At 49.5% G+C, this 21,414-nt stretch overlaps 1 protein-coding gene across 2 annotated transcripts in view; it reads left to right on the top strand.

Moving 5' to 3' along the window:
* Positions 1-21,414, top strand: part of FGF14 (fibroblast growth factor 14) — a 1,410,348-nt gene that overhangs the window by 901,426 nt on the left and 487,508 nt on the right. The window contains exon 1 of one of the 2 annotated variants that reach the window (XM_085622270.1): positions 12,231-14,316. The exons of the other annotated variant lie outside the window; for it this stretch is intronic. Within the exon in view, the coding sequence (XP_085478396.1) occupies positions 14,124-14,316 (193 nt within the window). The 5' untranslated portion in view covers positions 12,231-14,123. Of the gene's footprint in view, positions 1-12,230; positions 14,317-21,414 lie in introns of those variants that run through there. 2 annotated transcript variants of the gene reach the window in all.

Here is a 21,414-nt window from a genome sequence, read left to right as displayed (position 1 = left end):
GATTTCTTTTTTATGAAACCCCTCACTCACCAACCTAGTTGGTGACATGCTTCATCATCGGGGTCCACCCGAGCAGTCGAATACCACTCGGGTGTGCTTCAACGCCTGATTACAGCGGAGCAGGTTTGTTATTATGTCAGTACGTGTAAGTGACGTGTGTGAGTGAGTGAAATAAAGTTAAAAGTAATCCTACTGTACTCCCTAACAAATTTAATATGGAGCAGCAGGGTCACGATTAAAAAAGTGGTGAAGTGTAATACTAATGTAGGTTTAATTTGACCTAAAGTATTATCCAAATATTGACGGTCTACATGTTTCAACCTTTGAGTGTAATCACAGGTTTTCATCAGGACCTATCGACACACCGGGCGGTCTACACGCACTAAGGTGCATCCAACCCTGGAGCGTCTGTGTGCCACCTACATATACTTGTGAAGGTGGTAAAAAGGGTTCAGGGAGTCCTCTGTGTACAGATGAACTCGCGATTCTTACTCGAATCGTGTCATGGGCTCATAAGGGAGACAGACGGTGCTGCATTACTCAGCTCACCGACTGCCTGCCACAAACCTGCGGTGCTTCCCCCAGGCGCCCGGATGTATACACAACATCTAGTGTCGAAACAGGCTGGGAACACAGATAATGAATAACAGCATGGTAGGGAAAAGGAGTTTCGGAACTCATGCAGCACAGCCACTACATCATGCTGACCAAGTCAACTGTACACTGATACTTGAAGAAAGTCTTCCTCTGGTTGCTAGGTTCCATAGGCTACAGCATTGGAATGCCATTACACGATGTCCCGTTTTTCTTTTTCTTCTATTCTTTCTTTCTCTAAGAATGATGCGACACCACCATTGCAAACTATGATAACAGATTTTATCAGCAAACTAGCTTACTCATGTATGTTGATAATCATGTACTGTGAGTTGTTGTGAACTGTCTTATAAAATGTAATCTAAAAAAAAACAATTGAAAGTGATATGCGTCACTACAGCAAGACTTTATTTTTGCTTCAATCAGTTCTCGCCAGTATAGCTTATGATTTTGTGTGCTAGATATGGGGGTGCATACAACCCTTCATGCACACAACTCGAGATATGTATTTCACATAATATATACAATACTCTAAGTAGATGCAGGGTTGATGTCTTGGAGTTGAGGTGGTTGTAAAACATTACGATCTTACCTTGTCGATGGAGTGGTCCTTGATGTAGCGCTGTTGATACAGTTGTGGGTCCGTGTAGTGGTAGTAGATATGAGTATACAACTGCGGGTGAGCCATTAAAGGTTTGAGAAGTCAAATAACCCATACACATAAGGAAAAATGTATGTCAATATCTCATCCCACCTCCCTGAAGATTGAGCGATGTGAGAATCTACATACTTTGAGATGTGCTGTCGGCACAACATTCTGGTCAAAGTCACCCTGATGTTTTTGTTGAAACAAATAATTTAGAAGTAAGATATTTCAAATCTGATTTCTTCATTAGGAATGTCAGAAAACGTACAGTACCTTTCATTTCTCGGGTAAACGGGATCTGTCACTGGGAGAGCCTGCATAATCTTATATTTTTATATCCAAAAGTTTTATAACACAGGGTATGTGAGACTCTATCATAAATTATGCTGATAAGGCCCAGCAAATAGGTAGGCAAAAGGGAAAACTAGCATTGAAAAAGTACCAGAAGGCATATGAAGGCTATGTGACCACAAGCCCAAATTAAAAGATGTACTTTTAATTTAAAAAACACGCTTTTGTGTGACCGCTAGGCCTGCTTACTCTCAGGTCACACTCATTTTTAGTGTGGGAAAAAATGGGCATTTAGTACCCAGTTGACGGAGATGTTTTACCAACTCAGTGCAAGGTATGTTTGCTAAGAAAAACAGCTTCTGGTTCAAAACTTCAGCTTTCAAATTTGAAAGTGCACTCATGGTGGCAGAAAACCATTCTGATAGAGTTTCCACCATTCTAACTTTAAGGTTAGGAGAGGTAAGGGCATCTGAAGAGTGTGCAAAATTGATCGGAACCCCACAGACTGTATGTTTTTTGGGGGGCTCACCTATTTTACAGGTAATTGCAACTGGAAACACAAAACTAAACAGTTTTTGCAATGTGGGGAATTGGGGCCAACACCATTTTATTGATGGGTGTGCATAAGATGTGGTTTCTGTAAAGAAAAAAGTCCCTATTATTATAAACAACCAAGAGGAAGAGTACTCTCCCGGGAACATCCACTAATTACTATATTTCAATCCTGATTATTAAGGACAAAGTGAGCAAGAGCTGCAAATTTCTGAGGTGTATCAATATACCATTTATTAAAACAAGTTCATAATAAGCCACTTTGTATTAGGTCAGTGCCTTACTAATCCTCCTATAATAGGTTACAATCTAAATGACATAAAAAGGGACAATAAAGACTGTCCTCTATTGAATATACTCAATATAAAAGTTAAAACCATAAGAACATAATCACATTAGTACATTGTTGGATATAATCAATACACATATAAAAACAAAATGATGTGGTTTCTCCATAGGAAAATGTGTTCTTTTTGAAAAAAAGAAAAAAAAATTGTCGAGTGCAATTTTCTTAATCCCGTGGAAAATCCTGCTGGATGCATTTCGGGAAACAGAATCACTTATTGGAATCTACATTTGATGTAGATTTAAAGGAGTGCTCTAAAGAATGTTTGCACTGCCCCATGAATTGAAAATATACTCTAAGCACTTGAAGAACACAACAGTACATTTGCGACTTTGGCCCGCAGGAATTGTGAATCAGGGAGCAACATGGGCATGAACATGGATCAGAAAAAGGGTTATTTGCTAACCAGGTGAAAATTTCCAAATTCCATAGGCTGTGTAGGGGTCCATTACTATGAAATATTGACCAGGGAGCCAGGACCTTATTTGTTTTTGCCCCTCAGTTAGTTTGAAGGTTTATCTGAGGTTTCACCGTGTTTAAGGAGTGCAAATATTGAAGAGCAAACCACGCGGACGAGGTAAACCAATCAGAACTGACCATACGAAAGGAAACATGGCCGCTGTGCTACCCATAATAACCTTGTTTTGACAAAATGGCGGTATGCGTGCATATTAAGAATCATGGGGCAGATTTACAAGCCCCTTGCGTCACTTTTGCACCGTCGTTGCGTCACTTTTGTGACGCAGCGGCAGCGTAAAGGTTTGTGAAGCCCTGCGCCACATTAAACCTGCGTCAGGTCTAATGTATGCAGGGTGGGCGTTCCGTCGCAGGAAGCCCTGTAAAAGTGACGCAGTGAAATCTACAAGATTTCACTGAGTCACTTTTACGTCCATGCTGCGTCAAAACCCTGCGCCTGCTTGAAGCAGGCGTAAGGAGTGACGCAGCATGTTAGGCATAGGGCGCCCCTGAGCATTGCTGGAGTTGCGTCGTGCTTCCGACACGACTCCAGCAATGCGTGACTTTTCCGTCAACAGACGCATCTGTCAATCCTTGCGCCATGGTACGCCGTATTGTAAGGATTTGGCATGTTGGCGCATGGAAAGTGACGCATCTCTACAGATGCGTCACTTTCTTGTAAATCTGCCCCCATATCTGCAACAAACTGTGACAGGTTCTATATAGCTGAAGTAAGAATGCATATATTGGAACTTTATTACGTTAGCACAAAGTATAACAGTTATTCGCCTATCAACCTAGTTGTCCAACGAGTTAAACATTAAATAAATACGACCATAAAAAATAACCATTGTTGCAAACTTGAGTTGAACTCCGCGTCATTTGCTGTTCTTTACCGATCGTGGACTATAATTGGGAGGTCAATAAAAGCAGCTTCCGCCGGCTTGGTGGAGTCACTTGCACGGAGCTAACAGGCTCGGTGCATCTAGTCAAGTATAATACACTGCCAAGCTCGTGCAGTCGGCGGGGTTATGGTGCTGGGAGACTCTGCCACTCCGCGAGGCGTTTCACACCTGCGGACGGCAGATGGCTCTCGCGAGTCTTCATCGGTGAGCCCAAAAGGCGCTAAAAAAACCGCCTCTCTGAAACAATGTGCGCGCGGCTCTCCAGGGGCAGTGCGCTTGCGCGGAGAGGGGTGCCAATGAGAGTGGGCAGTGGTAGAGAACGTAACCCACCGACTTGTGCACAATGCAAACACGAGCGCTGCAAACGGGTAGTGCACGAGCATGGCGCCGCGGAATTGTGACAATGGTAACACTGTTGTTTGCAGCGTCTTGACACTGCAAACTGGCTGAAGTGGGCGCTATTAACAAACAGCTTTATTGCCCGATGTTATCAGTAAACTTTTTATGACTTTTATTGTTGTTTTTACTTATATTTGTGTTTTTTCACGTTTCCCACTCTCGTTTTTCCTTATTTGAGTATTATCCCTTCTTTCTCTGCTGGGGATCTCTCCTTACAGTCCTGTGTCAAAACGTCCCAATAGTCAGCGTGAGGCAACGTCATTCACGGAGATTAATAATAATTATAGACAATAAATTACGATTATGTTTATTGTTAGTAGAGAGCACACTAGTGGTAGCAGCATCGTTAATGGCAGCAGTAGTAATGCTTGTAATGCTCGTAATAGAAGCGTTAGTAGTATTTGTAATAGAAGGGACAGAAATGGCACGCAGAAACAATAAAACCAGTGCCCACTAGAGAAGCAGTGGAAACAGTTGTAGTGGTACCACTAGTTGCAATAGCAGTGGGACTAGTAGTTGCAGTTACATTAGTAGTAGCAGAAGTAGTTCTAGTGGTAATCACATTGAAATTAGTGGTGGTAGTATTAGTAGTAGTAATAGTAGTAGTGGTATTAATAGCAATGATAGTGCTAGGAGTGCCAACGGTAGCTGTAGTGTAAGCAGAAATCCCAATGATGGCAGCTGTAGAGCTATGCTAATACTACTGCTAATAGCTGTAGTAATAGTTATAGTAATTTTTTCCACATTAATAGCAGTAACAATGTGAATTGCAATAGTATGAGTAGTGGGACTGGTGCTAGCAGAACGAATGTTTGTAGTAGTAGCAGTAGACGCAGGGGGAGTTGTGCCACTAGTCGCAGCAGAGGTAGCAATGGTTTTACCATTTGTAAATGTAGTAATTTCGGAAGTAGTCTTAGCATTGATGGCAGTGATTGTAGTAGTAAGAATAGGGGTAATCCTGCGGGAAGTAAAGTGTGAGTATTGGAAGGCATCATTGCTTTGATGGTAGTAGTAAGCATAGTAGTAACCGTATTGATAGGAGTATTAACTCTCCTGTAATTTAAATTTACATTAGAGTACTCCCAGAAGCGTAGATCCAGTGGTGCAGTGGCACCGGGGCCCAGAAGCCTGAGGTGGCCGCCGATTCCTAGTTATTGCTGTATTTTACAATTCAAACAGCTGACAGGGGCCATTCATTTCCTTACGTGCACTGGGGTCCAGGGTACTCAAAGGCCCCATTGTTGGGTTTTGTTATATGAGAATCTTGGATCTGGCACGTTTAGTTTGCAATATTTGGTTTATGAAACGCCTGTGCATAGAAAGACTGCATGCATTACCGCCTCTCCTCTCAACCAGCTGCTCATTAAAACCCTTTTTGAAAGACGCAGACACCCCTAAGCCCCTATATGTGTGAAGGGCGCACTTTTGGATGCACGATGCTCGCAGTTCCAGTGTCAGCCCCCCCCCCCCCCCCCCGACGGGAATGGAGTGTAAAAGTTGGGGCTCTTCACATGAACGTTAGCTGTTCAAGGTGTTGTTCAAGGTGTTCACAACGTACTCTGTTGAGAGCTTGAGCTGTCCCTTGGCCGTGCGGCGGTATCGCTGGGCGCTGTCCGTGGTGCTGCAGCCAGAGGCTGGTGCTCGAAGGTGCGTCCTGCCCCTTGTCCTTCAGACTGGCACCTGTCCGTGGTGCTGAAGTTTGAATAGGTCACGTCTACCGAGTGATTGCTTGGGAGGGAGGTGAGATTGGCCCCGCCCGCGCCGCAGACCTCTCCTCTGTGCACGTGGAGAGGACGTGATTGCTCCATGTGTCCTATCAGCAGCTCCCTCCGGGGGTACCGCACAGCACTGTGGGACAACGCCTCAAATCTACTGCTTGTAGAGAACATCAGGAGTAAAACAGCAGCATTGACAACTCGCCGAGGCGTGTGTGTGGGAGTTACCAGAGTGAGAGAAATCACAGATTTTCATGTGAGAACGTGCTGACTGTTCTGCACACAGGTGGGTGCTTGCCATAGAAACCAGCGTAAACGCCCCTCGGCAGCAAACAACTTACTTCTTGCACGTTTGAAGTGTTACCAACAGATACACGTTTGCGACTACTACTGCCTGCTTTGGAACTGTGGAGCCCGGTCCGAACTCCGACCTCGACGATGAGGCTTGTGTCGACACACTCCGTTTAATCTCTCCATTTGTGTGCATCAGAAAGCTATGTTTTACGTGTGTGTTTGTATGTGGTTGTGAGTGTGAGCGTGAGATAGGGGCGGGCGGGCGGCGCGCACGTCTAAGTATGAGAGAGATGGTTACGTGTGTGTATTATGTACATGGCTGTGCGCGTGAGATATCGCTGCGTGCGTACTTTGTAATAGGTGAGTGTGCGAGGGGTGTCGCTAGTTAATGCGTGTGTGTGTGTGCCGAGTGAACCACGGTGAAAGCGACGTCTTTCTCTTTGATCACGGTGCAGCTCCTGTGTTCTGGTCCAATGCCTGAATCCCACAATCTGGACTCGGTGTTGGTTGGCAGCCTCGTGGCTCCAGTTCCTGGAAAGAGGCATGAAGCACTGGTGCTCGCCGAGCACTGGGGCAGAGAGCCGCTTCTCACCCCTCGACATGAGAGCAGAGACTTCGTCTGTTTCCCACACGTGTGGAAAGTGATGCTGTGCGTCTGCTATAACCCCCTCTTTTGAAGTGTATGTGTGCACTCGCACAATGACCTGCGTGTGTGTATGCTGTCTATGGAGTGCTTGTAAGCGCCTGTGCGTGTAGACAGTACATTTATCATGCTCGTCGTGTTTTCAAAACTCAAACACACTCCTGTATTTTAAATGTTGTAAATAAACCAGAAAATATGGCGAAATCTCTCTTCCCTACCCGAGTGTTAGTTTTGTTTAGGTGTATGCTGTGTAGTGTGCATCTGTGTTCGTGTATCTGTTGGTTTGAGTGTACTTGCCTCTCTGTCAGTGTGTGTGCGTGTCTCTATGTGTGACTGAGTACATCTATGTGGCTGTATGTGTCTCAGTGTGTGCGTGTGTGTGGGTGCCTCAGACCTGCAAGCTCACACGGTGCCACCACGTGTCACACGATATCGGCTTCCTTCCCAAGGTCACCCAGTGAGGAGCCTAAAAACACCCTGTGGCAGTAAAGACAAACTGAAACCCACTACACAGCGTGATTTTGCAGCTCGTTTTTAAGGGACCGAGCTACCAATATCAATTAAGGGATGTGAAAACACCCCAGAACATCGGAGACTGCCTCGCCCAGCTTTTGTTTTTCTTTTTTTGGGGGGGGGGCCGGGGAGGCTGGTCAGCGGGGGGATGGGGCAGAGTGCCTCTCAGTCCACTCTGTACTCTGGTACAATGCCACTCCCCCCTCTCACAGGTTAAATAGTTGTGTAATGTTAGCAGGTTTGGTGCCTGTGTTTTTAAGAGTTTGTAGACGTGCTGGAGGGGCTCGCGAGGTATGGTGAACTGAGCGCCGAACTTCTGTCTTTGTCCGCCCCCCGCATGAGCTGGGGGATGGAGGGGGGCTGATATCCCTCTACCCTCCCGTGAAGTCGGTGCTGATTTCGAAGCTGGTTTGCCGGGGGCGTCTTGCCTCTTAATCCGTCTAGCAAACGCATGTCAGGCTGCCTCCCCCCAGGCACCTCCCAGCTGCCTTCCCCTCAGTAGCAGGCGTTGTCGGGACAACTGGGCACGAGTGTCAGGTGAGATGAGGCAGGTCACCTCACCATATGTGTGCTGTGAGTGCCGAAGGGTACCATGGACCCTGGTGTAAACCAGCACCACCCCTAATCCGGGATGAGTAGTAAAAGGCAGTTATAGCTCCAATGCATCCACCACGCCACTCCCTTAGTCCCGGTGCCACTACACCTTCTGCACCATTTGTAGCTATGTGCCTGTCCATCTCCCTCTCATTGCAGTAGTCGACTGTTGGGTGTGCATTGGGCCGGTTTCTTGCCCTGATTAAGACAGCAGTCTAGATTGGGGTTTAATAGGGCTGGGTGCCCGTTCCCAAGTTCTCCAAAGGGTGTGTCTTGGAGTGACAGGTGGTTCCACAGCCCCTCCTCTCACACATACACTCCTTCCCCTCCCTTCGGCTGGTGTAGGTAGTTGGAGTTCTTGAGCGACAGGATGTGTGGTTCCTGCGAGCGCAAGCACTCTCTTCACCCCGTCCTCACAGAACTGTGACGTGTCACCTCTCCGAAGTGTGAGGTGCTTGTGAGTACACCAAGCCATCCTCTGCCAGAGGTGCCTCGAATACACAGTCCTCCTCCCCAGGCACCAATGTCAGTCGTGCTGTCCACCGGAAGCTGCCCTGTCCTCCCCTGGTGGGCCGTGAGGCTGTAGCTGTCCGCCCCTTCTCTGCTGTGCGGCGGAGAGGAGAGCGCGCTGAGGCGCCTCCTCTGACAGACGTGCAGTGCCTATGAGACTGAGTTATATATCCCACCATCGCCTCCCCCCCCCCCCTTGCACAAATTGGTGCTCCTAGGAACACGCATTAATTCCCCGTTCAAATAGTATATGATACTGATCAAGGTGCTCTCCACTGCTTTCAGAAGCGTTGGTTCGGCTGTGTGTGGGGGCGCGGTGTCCGTTCCCAGATGATAAGGCGGGAGGGATGTCAGGCGCGCATCTCGCTTCTCCCCGGGCAGTGTTCTACATTTAGGAGCCTATACCAAGGGCTTGAGGTATGTCTGGACTGTCTGCCGCCCAACTCCCTGACAAACGTTGTCTGAGGTGAGGTGCCTGGGAGCACACCGCCCCCTGACAACAGCGTGCGCTGAGGAGTCTGCTAGTGCGCCTTCTCCTGAGAAGTGTGTCAGAAGCGATGTTTCAGCCCGCCGCCCTCCACAGAGAAGTTTATGACAGGTGTCTGGAAGAGAAAAAAAAACGCCCCTCAACAGGAAGTGACAAGATGCGTTGCTTGGCCGGATCCCGCCTCTTTACTTGGCGGGAGTATAACGTGAGGTGCTGCGGGTCGAATTCACTCTAACAAGCGTGCGGGAACAGGCGTTTTATATCAGTGCCCGCCATTCCAAGATAGACGTTTATGGCGATGGTATGAGCGCCTTCCTCGCGCACAGGAGAGCGTGAGAGAGTAATCCCTCACAGACCCGCTGCTCCTTCTTTCCCTGTGATGGGCGTGAGATATGATGCGAACGCTTGCCAGTTTCCTACACAGAGACTTATGATAGGTGTCTGGGATCCCCTTACCGCCTGCATACTAGGTGTGAGGAAGTGCCTCGCAGCTCGAGGTCCCCTCTCGCCGGTGGCTACCCAATGAGGGTGGGTCCTAATGCATGGAAGGAAAGGCTCTACCCCGCCCCATACACACAATGAGCTGTGAAATACAGCGATATGAGGCCTCAGACATCTGCGCCCCGGTGCCACTGCACCTGTTGCACCAAAGAAAGTTACGACCCTGCATCCTGTGCGGAGATAAGGTCGAACTGTTGTGACTATGAGGTGAGGGGGTTGGGTGCGGAAAGCAGCCCATCAATCTGGGGCGAGAGTGCCAGGTGTGGGGTTATCCTCACCCTCCCTAGTAGGGGGGTAGAGAAGGCGGGCAAGGATGCTTTTCACAGCCCTTCCTGAAATAAATGTGAGGTGTGGTATACTGGAGCACACCCAGGGCTTTAAGTGGACCGGTCCCTCCAGGTGTCACACCCTGAGTATTTTAGAACGGACTTTGAAACGGGTCTCTATCCGGCCCCTATATACATGTCTTAATTTTACTGGGGAAATCACTAATGATTTCTGATCAGTTCATGTAATAAGTGTTCAGGTGATCCATGCCAGTGATTCCTTCCCCCTTATAGTTCACGTTTCACTGTACTTTGCAGCCAGGGTGTTAGCTATACCCAGGATGCTGTGTTTTTGTGTTTTTCTGTTCAGCTTGTTACTCCTGTATAGGGCATACAGCCACGATTGAAAGCTCTGGTGTACGGGCTCATGGTAGTGCGAGTTTCTCGTCAGTGGGTCAAAGACGTGTTCAGAAGACATGGCCATCCAATCCGTGGCCTCTCTGCTGAGCACACGGGGATAACTATCGACAAACCCAACAATCCTAGCTGGGTTTTAGGTCCATAGCAAGTACTGTGCTTTTATATATGTGTGCAATAAATGAAAGCTCAGAGAGACACCAAAATCCGGTCGGGGGGCTCAATATGGAAAGCAAATAAATGAATGCATAGGTCACACAACTGTTAGACCCCTCCCCCCTTTTTCATCCCACTTAAAGCCCTGAGTATACCGCCTCCTTGATCGGAGTATGAAGTACTAGAGCACCCCTACTCGCCCCCAGTCCTCACTCCCCACTCACCTGAGAGGCGTGTGAGTTGAAGGGGCTGCAGACCTCGCCCGCCCTGCTGGAAGAGTGAGTTGAGATAGAGAGGGGCGCGCGCCCACGGTTCCGCCTAAATGAGGTGTGTTGTGTCAGAGCAGCGCGCCCCACACGGATATGAGTGTGAGGTTTGCTGTCCGGGAGCACACCTGTTCCTGGCCGTAGTGTGCGCATCTCTCCCTCTCTGACAGGAGAGTGCGTTGAGATAGGGGAGGGCGCGCGCCCACGGTCCCACCTGAAAGATGTGTGAGGTGCCAGAGCACCACGCCCCACACGGATATGAGTGTGAGGTTTACTGTCCGGGAGCACACCTGTACCTGGCAGTAGTGTGCGCATCTCTCCCTCTCTGACAGGAGAGTGCGTTGAGACAGGGGAGGGCGCGCGCCCAGGTCCCACCTGAAAGAGGTGTGAGGTGCCAGAGCACCGCGCCCCACACGGATATGAGTGTGAGGTTTACTGTCCGGGAGCACACCTGTACCTGGCAGTAGCGTGCGCATCTCTCCCTTTCTGACAGGAGAGTGCGTTGAGACAGGGGAGGGCGCGCGCCCACGGTCCCACCTGAAAGAGGTGTGAGGTGCCAGAGCACCACGCCCCACACGGATATGAGTGTGAGGTTTACTGTCCGGGAGCACACCTGTTCCTGGCAGTAACGTGCGCATCTCTCCCTCTCTGACAGGAGAGTGCGTTGAGATAGTTGAGGGCGCGCGCCCACGGTCCCACCTGAAAGAGGTGTGAGGTGCCAGAGCACCGCGCCCCACACGGATATGAGTGTGAGGTTTGCTGTCCGGGAGCGCACCTGTTCCTGGCAGTAGTGTGCGCATCTCTCCCGCTCTGACAGGAGAGTGCGTTGAGATAGGGGAGGGCGCGCGCCCACGGTCCCACCTGACTGAGGTGCCAGAGCACCGCGCCCCACACGGATATGAATGTGAGGTTTACTGTCCGGGAGCACACCTGTACCTGGCAGTAGTGTGCGCATCTCTCCCTCTCTGACAGGAGAGTGCGTTGAGACAGGGGAGGGCGCGCGCCCACGGTCCCATCTGAAAGAGGTGTGAGGTGCCAGAGCACCGCGCCCCATACGGATATGAGTGTGAGGTTTGCTGTCCGGGAGCGCACCTGTTCCTGGCAGTAGTGTGCGCATCTCTCCCTCTCTGACAGGAGAGTGCGTTGAGATAGGGGAGGGCGCGCGCCCACGGTCCCACCTGACTGAGGTGCCAGAGCACCGCGCCCCACACGGATATGAGTGTGAGGTTTGCTGTCCGGGAGCGCACCTGTTCCTGGCAGTAGTGTGAGTTGAAGCGGCCGTGTGCACATCTCTCCATCTGACAGGAGAGTGCCTTGCGAGGACTTGGGGTACCTGCCACACCCCCTCATAAATGAACTGTGAGTTATTGTGCACAGGAGCAAACGTCCCACCTTGAGGCAGTTGGGAAGTCGTCTTCTCGACCACTCCCTCAAGATGTGTGAGGTGTACAGCGCGATGCCCTCCCACTGACAACAGTGTGAGGTGTGTGGTCTACTTCGCCCTCTGCCTGACAGGAGGAGCGTGAGGTGCCGTGTGGCGGATCACACCTACGGAGACGAAGGACCCCGGACACCTGCCTCCCCCCTCCCCCTCCCGAGCTCAGCCCCTGTCAAGCTCCCGCCGCCCGCCTCCCACGTCACCTCCCGACGCTGGCAGACAGCGCCTCACTTTCCTCGCCTTGTTTATTACTGACACCGGGATCCTGCTTGCAAGGGACGCCAGGGACCACCCGGCTGGCAGCAGCTTCCCCTTCGCTCCGGGAGCCCTTCCCCGACCTGTCACGGCTGGACAAGGCTCCTGACAGCCCCCTCCCCTCTGCGGCCAGCAGGAGCGAGATTTAGGGAAGTTTGGAGAAGAGAGAGGGCGATCCGCGGTCCAGACTGTTCCCAGCTCCGAGATACCCCAGCTCAGGCGGAAAATCATCGCATTCCGAGTGTGGGATCCGCGGGTCTGGTTTCCAATATCTCCAAAGAAACGATTTCTTCTGTGGACTGGCGGGCATCAACACAGCCTTAACCCCCTGGTGGAACCATTTAACGTCCTTTACTGCAAAAGGCAGAGACAATCCAGCGAGGAGGCTGAGCGCGCCTGGTTACCCAGGAGAAGGGGTAGACACCACAAGCGGGGGCACCAGCCGAGCCCGGGGCTGGCAGCCTCTGGGGCCGAGCACGCGGCTCCCGCCTAATTTTCGTTCATCTATTGGGAGGTGGGCGCAGAGGTGGCGAGCCCGGGCTTGGAGGGTCAGAAGCCTGCCCCGGTCACCGCCCCCTTTCCAGCACCTAGATGCGGACTTTCCGGGCCCCCCGGGTGTGGGCGCCGGGCAAGATGGAAGGAGGTCACGGATGGGGGGGTTCCGGACACTCATGAGAGCAGCTGAATGAAGATCGCGCCGCCCACTACCCTGTGACCCCCCTCAGGGGGAAACGCAGCGCTGAGGGCTGGTCTGCCTCTTAGCTAACGTGCAGCCAGGGCCCCGGTGCCAGGCGCTCCTCCTCTTCACACCCCCGCGGGGGAAGGACGTCTGCTGAAAAGAGGAGTACTCGCCGAAGTTGCCCGCTCTCTGCTTGTGTCTCATTACTCCTTCCTGACTTGAGAAGCTGGCGGTTGGCCGACACTACCGTGCTCACTGGAGTGTGGGTTGCTGTGGGTGAAGTGGCGGGGAGGCACGTGGGATTCACTGGAGACCGTGAAGTGACTGGGGATTACGGTGCGGTGATTATGTGGTGGGTCAAGGGCGGTGTGGCTGTTAGCGGGCGGGGCTGAACACGGCCTGTTGGTTATCGAGTGACGAGGTGCACTTACCTCTCGGTAGGTGGTGGCCAGTGGTCCTCTGAGTGCTGTAATGTCCTTTTTACAGCGGTACTAAGGGTACGTAGCTTTTACGGGAATACCGTTTGGCGCACCGTCATAAACGCAAACAGTTCGTTATTATGTGGACACCGTTGGCATAGTGATTGTGGCGAGTGTGGCAAGTGTGTGTTAGTAGAGTTTCCCTGGGATGGTTTTCCACGAGTGACAGGCGAGGGTGGGCGATGAGCACACAGCGTCGGGGGAGTTATGAAGGCAGGTTTATTGTAGCTCCTCGAGGTGAGGTAGCAAGGCAGAGGCGCTGTACTGGCTGGCGGAGGTAAGGCGTGGAGTTGATGGTGAGGCGAGTTGGAGATGTGTTCAGGTACCTGTGAGTTGTGAGGGGGTTTAGGATAGAGGTTCAGGCAGGGGAAGGGGGTTTGAAGAAGCTTGGTGGTTGAGAAGTGATTAGGGAGAGGTTTTCTTGTGGCTGGTAGCGGTGAGAGGCCTTCTGATGGTCGGTGGGGGTGAACAGCTTTGGGGGTTCTTCTGCTGGCCGACAGGAGTGAAAGGTTGAAGGAGGGGTCTTCAGGAAGCTTCTGGTGGTGAAGTGGTCAGAAAGAGGTATTCTGGCGGCGATTGTCTACTAGTCATTGGCGGTGTCCGGCGGTTTGCAAGGGGACTGAGTTGCCGGTCGCCGGTGACCAGTGGCAGCAAGGTTAGCATGGCTCGGCAGCGGGGCTAGCACGTCCTCCGTCCCTCCCCCGGAGGGTGGGCAGCGCCCATGGCGGCGGCCATCGCCAGCGGGCTGATCCGGCAGAAGCGGCAGGCGCGGGAGCAGCACCTGGACCGGCCCTCGGCCAGCAAGAGGAGGAGCAGCCCCAGCAAGAACCGCGGCCTGTGCAATGGCAACCTGGTGGACATCTTCTCCAAGGTGCGCATCTTCGGGCTCCGCAAGAGGAGGCTGCGGAGGCAAGGTCAGGCTCCCTCCATACTCCCCTGTCTGTCTGTCTGTCTCTGTCGGCCAACTCTGGAGGGGTGCTGGGCCGGGCGCGGCGCGGCCGCTTCATTCGGTGTTGGTGTCTTTGAGCAGCGTTTAACAACTGGAGGGGGGTGCGCGGCAACAGGGAGGCATGGAGTGCGGCTCTTCGGCTGTGTGCTTGTGTCTGCGCGCGCACACCCTGACCTCACGAGAGTCCCTCAAAGCAAGCACACACAACCCATCATCCATCCACTCATCCATCCATCCATCCATCCATCCATCCATCCATCCATCTATCTATCTATCTATCTATCTATCTATCTATCTATCTATCTATCTATCTATCTACCCATCCATCCATCCATCTCTCTATCTGTGTCTACCTGTCTGTCTACCTGTCTATTTATCTCATTTACAGACCCCACTTCATCTTTACTCAGTCAACGAGATTCTAAGCACTATAGTTGGTGCCCAGACCACAAAGAGTTAGGTGATCATAGCAGCTGGAAAACGCGCTATCAGACCCTGACACCATAAAATACTCACGAAACTTGTATCTATGTCCTTTAAGAATATTTCTCTGTCCATCCTCAGCCACACATTATTGGGGTACTGTAGGCGGAGCTACACAAGAAAACCAATCACTCCAACCCTGGCATAGAAATCCTAAGGAATGAATGAGTGATTTGTCAAATGTCAATACAGAACGAGTGACCTGGGTGTCAACAGTACACGTTGTCGCCCATTTATTGAACAAGAGAAAGCGGCCAGTATCGAAAGTGGAATGCCACAGACACACTTAACACATACACAACACTTTCACATACATACACATGCGCATCACATGCACATTCATGATTGAACGTTCAAACCATGATATGGAGAGTTGGCGAATAAGGCTGAGAGCCGAACTTCTCAGTGACAGCGCAACACCTGTGTTAACCTCTGTGAATGGAAGGATGGCCGCACCTTCAAGAAATGCAGCCATGATGAACTGTTTATTCGTTTGTCCGTTCTCTGTTTCTATCCTTTCCTTTTCACTCCCTTCATTCTTGTGTTCCCTTCTCTTCGCCACAATGCTTCTTTCTGTCTTTTATTTCATACAGTTTTCCTTACCTCGACACTTACCTATTCTTTGTCTTCTTATATTTACGCCTTTTGCTTCTCTTTTTCCTTTGTCTCTCCTCTCATTTTCTTTCCTTTTCCTCCTCCCTATTTACTTTCTTTTCCTTTTCTTTCCTCCCTGTTCCTTTCGTTCTCACTCCCTTCTTCTTCTCGTCTTTATTATTTCATTTCTTGTTTCCTCCTCTGCTTTTTTCTCCTCTTCTTTGCTTGCGTTGCCCTCTATTTCACACTCCTTTTCACTTCCTACCTCTCCCCCTCTAAGCCCCTCTCGCACTCCTCTCCACATCGTCCCCGCTTGTCCTGCGAGTGCGACGGGCGCGCCGAGAGACGCAGCTTGAGTTCAGGGGGTGCCTTGCAATCCCACTCTGAGAAGAATCTTCCGTTGGCGCAGCAGGTGCAGTGGCACCGGGGTACAACGGCCTGAGGGCCCTACTGAACCATGATCATTTCTGCACTCACAGTTCAAACAGCGCTCACTAGGCCCATTTCCTTTCTTGCAGCCGGGCCCAGGACGCAGGCCTCTGAAGTCACCCTATTAACGTTGTCTTTGGAACAAACCCACCCAAACTAACGCACGTTTCTGCAGTCAGCGGTGCCACCGACAGCTTGTGTTGTGGTTTAAAACCAAGCACGTGAAAGTGTAATACCAAAATGCACGTGTAGACCTCCGCGGCTCCAACAGCTCGCCCCAGATCACACACCGGGGTGGCACCCTTCACAAAGGCCCCTCGTTCCTCTAACCTGCCTCCCAGGCTCACAGATGAGTGGTGTTGTATGCAATCCTTAATACTGGTTGGTGACCAGCCAGTTTCCAAATGCTTCCAATTTTGGACAATCTGTTGCAGTTACCTTCGCCCAAGATCACTCGTTGCAGTGGAGCGGGGAAGCCTGGATAAGGCCAGAGGGCCACAGTCTTCTCAACACGTGTCGCCCGACCAGATATCACAGCTGGTGTTGTGTAGCTTCTCTTACCCACGTGTTGTGATATCTGGGGACAGTCCACTGCTCCTAGAGCAGGGTTTTAAAAGTGGGACGAAAAAACTGGGGGGTCTCTCAAGGGGGCATGGCCAATGCAATTAAGGGCGTGGCTTAAAACGTGTAACCTGACTGGCATGTTGCTCTTCTGTGATTGAATCCAGATATATAATGCAAAAAGTAAGATTACCTACAATAAGCTAGGGCTATTGGCTTTGCCTATGACTGTTAGTTGCTTAATCAACAAGTTTGGCTTTGTTGCATATAATATTGAAAATACTTCTGTTCTGAAATGATAAGACTGTAAAAGAGCAATAACAAGTCTCTTTAAAGTTACCTCAAAGGCAGTGAAGGGTGGTACTGCTGCAGAGTTAAGATTTTTTTTTAACCCCGTGGCGAGGGCAAAAATGGAGGGATTGATAGGGACCCGTTTCGCCACCTGTTTTTTAGAACTGCCGGTGCTTAGCACTTGCAAGACCCGGCCCACTTAAAGCATTGCCCTAGAGTGGCCTTGGTGGTGTAACCGTTCAGTGTGACATCAACACACCACTTCCAATTCCCACCTGTAAACAGGGAGCGGTGATTTAGAACAACTTCTTGCATCTAGTCGTTTCTGCTTCAGAGACCCCAGATTCAAGATGCAAGCAGTAGCATGTGTATCTATCTCACGAGCGGCAGGCAGGGGCCTACTTCTGTAAAACCCTTACCAACCTAGGTGTGTTTGTGAAGCTTCCTTCCGCCCTACATACACTGTGATTGGCCAAAAGAAAGATTCGTCCGCACTCAGACTCAGACGTCAACGGCGCAAGGTCGGTGTTTCGACTGCTTCCAGTGCAGTGCCTGTGAGCGAGTCCTTCTAATAAGCACCCACCCTCGTGTCTAACACCTCTTCCCAACACCCTGATTGTACAAGGAGACATCCTCCTCTATCAGAGGAACTCACACCCTGCAATAACTGCTGCTGAAGTACATTTCCATGTCAACGCTAGTTGGAAGATGCCAAACTTTGGGGGTCACACTGGGAGTCAGTCAGTATGGGAGCTTTGTGGGGAAAAACACACCCTCCGCCCATACCATATGTTTGGCGAGCCAGGCCTTAGATCTGCCGGCCTGCAATGTAAAGAACTCTCCCCATTTCCCCTTGTGAAATGCAATATGTTGTGCTTTGATTCTAACCCCCGCACCACACACAAACACACACAATTCCATTGGTTACTTACACAACAGGCAGAGAGAATATAAAAATAGAGCGACAAATGCAGGTTCTAAATAAAACGATTCAAATATGTCACTGTGCGCCTTTCTAAAATGTCCGTGATTAGTAATTGATACGTAAGGGCTTATTTTTTCAATTATTCATTCTTTCCAAGCTTGACTTCTAGCAGCTTTAAAAGCACGTTGGCAGCAATCATTATAGAGCCTAACTAAAAAATACGCGTTTAAATATCCGCGCTGGCTTCTATCTCGAGGACACTTACACACACCAAAACAGGAATTTGGAAACGACATTTTGGCTTGAATTTGTGACCGTGGCCACTGGGAATAGCCGCGTTTAACATTAGTGATAATTTCGAACCACTTAAATGAGTCGGGGGAAGTGCGTCACTGGATTGTGCTAGAATGTTCGGGAAAACGACAGGACATGGCAGCGTCTTCAAGGGTCGCTGTTTCCTCGCTGGTGCGGTGTAGCAGCCATACATTGTAATCCGCTATACATCTTTTGGAGAACTAGCATATGTGGTGATGTTTAATTAATCACTTATCTCCAGTATAACGCCCAATTGATTGGCGCTAGACGTTTTTTACGAGAAGTAAAATCTCGACGTCAGAAAACCGCCCTCATCGTTTTCTTAAGAAGTAGGTCGGATAGCTGGGCGGGTTAATGCAGAGGTGGACCAACCATAAAGAAACTGCAAACGCATTGCACATGTGCGGCGGCTATATCTGTGTGAAACACAAGGCCAGGCTCGACTTGACTGTCTCCGCCTTTCATCTCCCTAAGTCGATAAAATCAGCGCCGCTGACTTGGTTTAAGTCCAGCTGTTCGTCACTTGGCCGTGGCGGCAGCAGGCTGTGCGCTTGAATACATCTTCCGCGAACGGGGACAGAGTGTGAGTGATGCGACCTTTCAGAGGCGGGAGGTAGCCTCGCCTGTGACATGCGACGACAGCGCCAGCTGGGAGGGGAAGAAGGCTGTGTTCTGTCTGATTAGGAATCCGAGACAACATCAGTCAAATGAAATGAAGATCACAGAGCCTCCCTGTTATTTTTTGAAGTTTTCATGTTGTGCAAACTTGGGGGCATATTATCAAGAAACGGCGTTAAAATGATCTCCGCTTTAGCGGCAGCAAACTGCGCTAAAACGGCGATAATAGGCTTGTTAATATACCCATGAGAATTCCCATAGAAGCCCATGTTCTGGTGTCATCATGGGCTTCTATTGGAATTCTCTGCAGCATATTATCAAGCCCATTATCGCCACTTTAGCGGCAGTTTTCTGCCGCTAAAGCGGCTATAATTTTAACGCCGAGCTTGATAATATGCCCCTTGGTCCGAGGGCTTTAGACGCGCTTTACTTGGCTACCAGGTCTCTGTCTCTCTCTCTCTATATATATATATATATATATATGTGTGTATATCTATATGTATTATAAATCTGTATATATCTGTGTATATATATATATATATATGCATATTATATATATACATATACATTTATATATACATATAGATATATATATGTTTTTTTTCCCAAAACGCTAACTCGGTAATACAAGTTTTTGGGTGTACTTTCTGAAACCTTCCATGGCAGCATTGACTGACCCGATACGTCACCTGAGATCCACTTTATGCTACCCCAGTTCTTCCATGGTAAACAGTGTCTGCCATTGGGTCATAAGTAATGTACAATTGGCACCAATAATAAAACAGGTTTCCGTTTACAAACAAGGGTCGGATTGGCCTATAGGGCAATCTGGCAGTGCGAAAGGGGCTGGTCGGACAGATCAGTGTGCGGGCCTTTCTGTTTTTGCTGTTTGTGGACTTTTTATGGTCTGTTGGGCCGATTTGTGGTCTTCTTTTTTTGTGAGGACATCGTAAAAAAAGACCAGTACGCCATTAGGAAAGCCAGGTCAGCCTTTTTTAGTACGCAGATTAAAAACTCATCAAATTCGGCAAAGGGGCCTTTAAAATGTTAAATTCATTCATGAAGCTACAAGCTCTGCAGGCAGTCTCAATAGCTTCTAAAGCTAGTTGCAACATGTTTGCAACTTACTTCTTGGAGAAAGTCCCAAAAATCTGTGCAGCCATGCCCAGGGTAGGAGCTCTAAACACTAATGATGATCCGACACCACAGGAAGAGAAGGCTAAAGAGCACCAGACCTCCTTTTACAGGATCAGTTTGGAAGACGTAAAAAGCCTTCTCAGATCAATCAAGTCGGGATCCCCACAAGATCCGGCACAACCCAATTATCATCCTGAAAGGCAGAAAAGCAATCTGCCTGGCCCTAGGAGATATCATTAATCTGTCCTCAGAAAGTGGCGTGGCGTGGAAACATGCCATGCTGCCACCCCTTCTAAAAAAAAGCCTCACTGGACCCCTCTATCTCCGAAAGTTACAGACCAATTTCAATGTTGCCAATTATCAGTAACATCACTGAAAGATTCATCATCAAAAATCTTTCCAGATCTTTGGAGGATCAGGGTCTTCTCGACCATACCCAAAAGGGCTTTAGGGCAGGGAACAGCACAGAAACTGCTCTGTTAGCCGTGATGGAGGAACCTAAATCAACTCTAGACCCAAATGGTTCAGCAGCAGTTATATTCCTGGATCTAAGTGCTGCTCGCGACACAGTGTCTCATTTGACACTGGCCAGAAGACTAAAAGACACTGGAATTGTAAGCAGGCTCTCAAATGACCAATTTCATTCTTAAAAAAACAGAAGCTTCCAGGTGTGAGAGGAATCCTTCTGTTCAAAGGTGGTGGCATCAGAGTACGGGGTGCCACAGGGCTAATCGCTAAGCCCTACACTACTTAACATTAAATGCAGCCTCTGGCAGACATCATACTCGGGCATAGATTTTTACTGGTATCATATGCTGATGCTACCAAAATAACCATCTCCCTAACTCCAGTCAAAGCAGTTCTCTCCACCAAGTTTAGTTCCTGCCTCAGAGATGTCACTGACTGGATGTCCAGTAACAACCTGAAACTTAACGGTGACAAAAGCGAGGTCCTGGTGGTCGAAAACAGCCCCACCTTGTGGAACGAACTACAGTGGCCCGTGTGAATAGGTGACAGACCCCTCCCTAAAACCGAAATTAAAACTCTAAGCTTCTGGATCGATTGCCCCCCAACCATGGAGATCCAAGCCAAGAAACTATCAGCTACCCGCTTTGGCCTTCTTAACACATTAAGGAGGGCCCTGAGTAGGTTGCCTCGGGCCACGTGAATAACAGTAGTTCAGGGCTTAGTGCTCTCCCAGCTTGATTATGGTAACTCGGTTTACCTGGGAGGCTCTTTGTATGTAATCAAGCACTTACAAATCATTCAAAATGCAGCAGCTCACACTGTCTTAATGATTTCCAGGTTTCAATCAGTCTCTGAATTCTTAGCAGCACTGCGCCGGCTGCCAGTCTTTAAAAGAATCAAATTCAAAACTTTCCGTCTGGCCCATTGATGATTCACAATAAAAGCTCCCCATTAATCTAGCGGTTACTCACACCCTACAGATCTAAAAGACTACTACGCTCCTCTAATCAAAGACTTTTTACGGTACCAAAGATCAAGAGAGCAAGAAGTGGAGGCCGCTCTTTTGCAAACCTGGCCCCAAATCTTTGGAATTTCCTACCCCTATCATTGAGACTGATCAAAGAGGAATCCAAACTCAAAAAATGACTTAAAGCACACCTCTGTGAATGACCTGCTTTGGCCTAACCACTATGTGATGGACTTCGACTTTCACACTGGGAGGCCCGATGGGTAGCCATGTGC

The sequence above is a fragment of the Triturus cristatus genome, chromosome 8, assembly GCF_964204655.1.
Source record: "Triturus cristatus chromosome 8, aTriCri1.1, whole genome shotgun sequence".
NCBI classification, from domain to species: domain Eukaryota; kingdom Metazoa; phylum Chordata; class Amphibia; order Caudata; family Salamandridae; genus Triturus; species Triturus cristatus.
This window is presented reverse-complemented; position numbering and strand designations above follow the sequence as displayed.